This window comes from Clupea harengus, chromosome 10 (assembly GCF_900700415.2).
Source record: "Clupea harengus chromosome 10, Ch_v2.0.2, whole genome shotgun sequence".
Classification (NCBI taxonomy): domain Eukaryota; kingdom Metazoa; phylum Chordata; class Actinopteri; order Clupeiformes; family Clupeidae; genus Clupea; species Clupea harengus.
In genome coordinates this window covers 27427597-27432596 of record NC_045161.1, presented here as the reverse complement: position 1 = coordinate 27432596, position 5000 = coordinate 27427597, and the positions used below count along the sequence as shown (strand labels likewise).

At 48.5% G+C, this 5000-nt stretch overlaps 1 protein-coding gene across 3 annotated transcripts in view; it reads right to left on the bottom strand.

The window, feature by feature from the left end:
- bcar3 (BCAR3 adaptor protein, NSP family member) overlaps positions 1 to 5000 on the bottom strand; it is an 80268-nt gene that overhangs the window by 39808 nt on the left and 35460 nt on the right. For all 3 annotated transcript variants that reach the window (XM_031574654.2, XM_042708949.1, XM_031574656.2), the window contains one exon: positions 4275 to 4620. In XM_031574654.2, the coding sequence (XP_031430514.1) occupies positions 4275 to 4620 (346 nt within the window). The remainder of the gene's footprint in view (positions 1 to 4274; positions 4621 to 5000) is intronic.

Genomic DNA, 5000 nt, shown 5'->3' with positions numbered 1-5000 from the left:
CCTTGGCAAGTCCAGAACCAGAACTGCTTAAACAGCACTGCCAGGTCACCGATACTCACACTTCCCAATTCCACAGAAACGGCCCCAGGGTTATTTTAATCAGGATTGGTTCCTGCTAAGGGTGAGTGACCTTGTGGGACAGTGTTGTATATAAACACACACATACAAACACGCAAATACATATACAAACACGCAACAACGTAAATATGTACACATCAATGCACGCACATGCGCACACACATGCCACACACCCCAGAAGCTCTATGCTCATCTATCCTCACCGGAGAGCAAGGACGCACACACACACACACACACACACACACACACATACACACACACACACACACACACACACACACACATACACACACCCCCCCCCCCCCCACACACACACACACACACACCCCCCCCCACACACACACACACACACACACACACACTGCTTATATAAGGTTGGATTGAAAATGAAACTCCGCTCTCTCGCCCCCCTGTGCCTTCTCATATCTTGTCTATAAATATATAAATCTTATAAAACGCTTCACTGGTTCTCCAGGCTCATCCAGGTTTGGCTTTCAGCTAGACCTCAGTTTGAACAGCTGGGTAACACCTGCTAGTACCCTGCTCTGACTGAACCTACAGTAACACCTGCTAGAACCCTGTTCTGACTGAACCTACAGTCCAATGGAAGAAGAATTAGTTATACAAACAGTGAGATCACGATCTGTTCAGTTGAGAACTCGCGTAAGCTATTTTGAACACTTAAGCATGCTGGCACTAAATTCTCATATCTATCAAAAAACATGAAATGTTCATGGAAAAAATGTCTCTGTGACCCTCCTGTCCTCTGTTTTATCGGCAAAAGAAATGACAACATGGGTCTGACAACTTCTTACGAGACAGACACCCCAGACCGCCAGTTATTTAGCTTGGCAGCTCACACTGAGGGGAGGGAGCAGACTCTTTCTTTGGCCAAGTCTGGCGCAAGTCAGCCAGACACGCTAGCATCGCTTATAGCAACTGAGGCGTCTGAATTAGTTGCGTGAGGATTTTCATTTTGAGCCATTCCATCACTTGCATTCTTCTGTTCATTATCAAAAGAGAAATCTCTTTCAAAGCACCCATCCTCCATTTACCTTCACACATCACATTAGTGGCGTAACTCTCCTCTCATCTGTTACCACACATATTTACCTATTTTTATTTTTATTTTCATTTGTATTATTACTACCTTTCTTGTCAACAGGCCAGTGGCACACATGCACACACACACACTCACACACACACACACACACACACACACACACACTGACAGGGCTCACACACTCTCATCTATTAAATGAAGCAAACCTCTTTTTGGTGGCACACACACACACACACTGATAGGGTTCACACACTCTCATCTATTATATGGGGCAGACGTCTCTTTTCAGCAGGCTGGAGACCCAGTGGCAAGGGCCCTCTCAGACTTCCTATCGTAACGGGGTATAATAGCGACGTGCGTGTGTTATCGGCTACGTTCGCGTTGTCATGTTAATCTATTAATAAACTTAGCATATTGATTGTTTAACAGACTGGCTGATTTTTAACAAACTGGCCGATAACCGACGTAGCTACGCTAGGGCCTCTGCTTCCACACCCAGCTGGATGACAGAGGAGTGGTGCCCGCCAACACAAAGGCCCACCAGAGTGGCCGACTCACCACTACCACCACCACCTCAACCACCACCTCCACCCAACCCGGCTCTCCACAACTTTCAACACCTCCAACTCAGCCCTGCACCCAACCTCGGGTCTAGGGTTACCAGAACATGACACGGCGAAGCCTGCCCTGGCACCGCACGCCCCGAGGAAAAGGAACTCTACTCCGCTGCCTTTTGTTTCGCTGTACTTTACTTTTACTTATTTATCCGACGCTTCCCGTTCATTGTGTGCTGTTTGTTTCGCTGTACATTACTTTTACTTATTCATCCGACGCTTCTCGTTTATTATTATGTGTTATTTGTTCTGTGTGGCCCTGTGGTCCTTGTGAGTCTCGCTCCCCTGTATGTATGATACACACATTAACAGCTGACTTGACTTGACTTTCATTCAAAGCCAGCCATGGCACGTCTCAGTCTTTAGCAATCTGCGTCTGTTTTCTCATTCCCTTCATCTTTCTATCTGTTTTATGTTCTCCCCTCCCCTCCTCTTTACGATCTATCTATCTATCTATCTATCTATCTATCTATCTATCTATCTATCTATTTATTTATTTATTTATTTATATATATCTCTCTCTATCTATCTATCTGTCTATCTCTTACTTTTATAAACGACCAGACCGGTTCAAGCCGGTGGGAGCGTTGTTATGGAAACCCCATTTTCATGTGAGGTCATTGCTAACTGTAAAAGGCAAGCCAAGGAGCTTCTTTTGTCATTACTGTCACCTCTCTCTTTCTCTCTCTCTCTCTCTCTCTCTCTCTCACACACACACACACACACACACACACACACACACACACAGCAGCTTCAGCAGAGTTGATGAAATTACAGACCTTATATTAGATAACCTCCAAATGTCAGGACACACACACAGAGGCTACATTAAATTGTCAGTTACAACACACACACATACACAAACACACATATGGGCAAATGAAAATACACACACACACACACATTTGTACACACATAGACATTAATTTAAACACACACATGCACACACACACAATCGTTAGTACACACACATACACATGCACACAAACACAATCGTTTGTACACACACACACACACACACACACACACGCACACATACATACACACGCAAACACAAACACACATTTGCCTCCTGCCCTGTTGCCAGCGTGTGACATTTATAAAGAGCAGCGATGTTTTCCCCTGCTCTCGGTGTAGCCAGGCTCTGTCTCCTAAATCCAGCCTGTAAACTGGCACAGGCGGATCCTTGTGGCTTAATGCCATTCTCCTGCTCTTCCAGGACCACGTCAGGCCAAATGGATGGTTTCGTCTTTGACTCATCCCCATCTTGTAGACAATATAATCACTTAATCACTCTACAGGATAGCAGACTGGCAGATGAATGTCAAGCCCTCTGAGCCCACCTGTGGACAGGTGAGATGCCTTTCACACTCACTGGCTTATCTTTCATGACGCTGTGGTGAGAGCAGACACACACACACACACACACACACACACACACAAACAAGCATTACACATGTCTCCTGCCATGCACCTTTATGTCTGCATGTAAAACTGCGGCTGCCGGCTAGACGGGACTAGACGCAATCCTGCCTCTCCCTGCAGATAACATCAGCGTTACACAGTCAGCTACACCCACACACACTCACACACACACACACACACACACACACACACACTCAGCCAACCCCAGGCCACATGGCACCGACCCACCAGAAGCCCCCTGGGGAAAGTTGCGTCTCGCCCCCCCTCACTGATTGGATATGGGGCTGATCTGCTTATATTGCTACAGCGGCCTGGCCCGTCTCGGCTCGGCTTGGCCTGGCCCGGCTCTGGGGGCTATTTCAGGGGCAGGCTGGGAGTTGGGCCTCATGATCAGCCCCCGCTGGCCTATAACAGACAGGGCCCTGGGAAAGTGAGAGAGCGGGGCCCCACTTCACAACACTTTACACGGACAACACTGCTGCAGCCTTCTCATCAGCTTCTACATAACCCTAATTACCCAGCAGCCCGCAGAATATGATTACAGACACACACACACACACACACACAGATAGAGAGAGGGAGCGAAAGAGAGAGAGGGAATGAGAGACAGAGAGAGAAAGAGAGTGAGAGAGAGAGAGAGACAGAGAGAGAGTGTGTGAGAGAAAGAGCGAGAGAGAGAGAGAGAGAGTGAACGAGACTGTGAGAGCGCGAGAGAGACAGAGAGAGAGAGTGCTGGTGAGGTTGCTGCGATGCTGGGAATGTTTATGTTGTTTGTAGGGAGCAGCCAGTAGTAGCTCACTCTGTAATACACACAGCTTTTCATCTCGGAGGCGTGTGATTGGTTACTGCTGTTACCAGAGATACGTGTTGCGGTACGCTACTGGGCACCTGGCCAGATTTACTGGGGCCATTTTCATGAGAGGGGGCAGAGGAATCTGTTTCTGGGGCCAAAGACACACTTATTCATGTCTCGAGGCATGTTAGAGGAAGATTTTAAAAACAAATGTAATTTTGTTGAGAGCTGGAACCGTGTGTGTGTGTGTGTGTGTGTGTGTGTGTGTGTGTGTGTGTGTGTGTGTGTGTGTAGGGCTCACCTGTATGCTGGGCATGCGTCCCTGAGTGAGTGAAAGGGCTGATGTTCATCTATGACGTTGTGTATGAGTGGCGAGGAGGGCAGGCGGGCGCGAGCTGGGTGTGGCAGGGATCCACACGCGTCCCAGGGGCGCCCCGTCGTCGAGGTGCCCGTCTTCTTCTTGCGCGGCAGCGTCCCGTGGATGGAGAAGCCCGGGTAGCCCTCGCTGGCCACGGGCGGCAGGTCGGCCATGACGCCGGGCATCCTGGTGCTCAGCAGGTCCATGGACGAGGCCAGCGGGCACTGCCGGGCCATGTGCATGTTCCGGGGCAAGCTGGCGAACTTCCCCTCCGCCATCATCCTCAGTTCTGAGAAAACACACACAAACAAACACACACATTAAGCACACTATGCGCTATTCATTTAGCAGACACTTCTATCCAGAACGCTGTACAGTACAATACAGTTACACAATTATCAGTGTGCAAAAACACAACACACACACATACACACACAAAAACACACTCCGTATCAGACACCGTTTCACCCACCTCTCATTATGTAAGCTCGGTTACCTAACGGGAGTGTGTTTTTCTGCCGTGTGTTGTGAAAACAGAACGGGGAGCGCTGGTGTGGGTTTCTGCGTAATGGCCTGGCAGGGCTTTGATAACAGGCCTTTTGTTCACACACACACACACACACACACACAACACACACACACACATACCCCACAGACTCAGCTAATGCC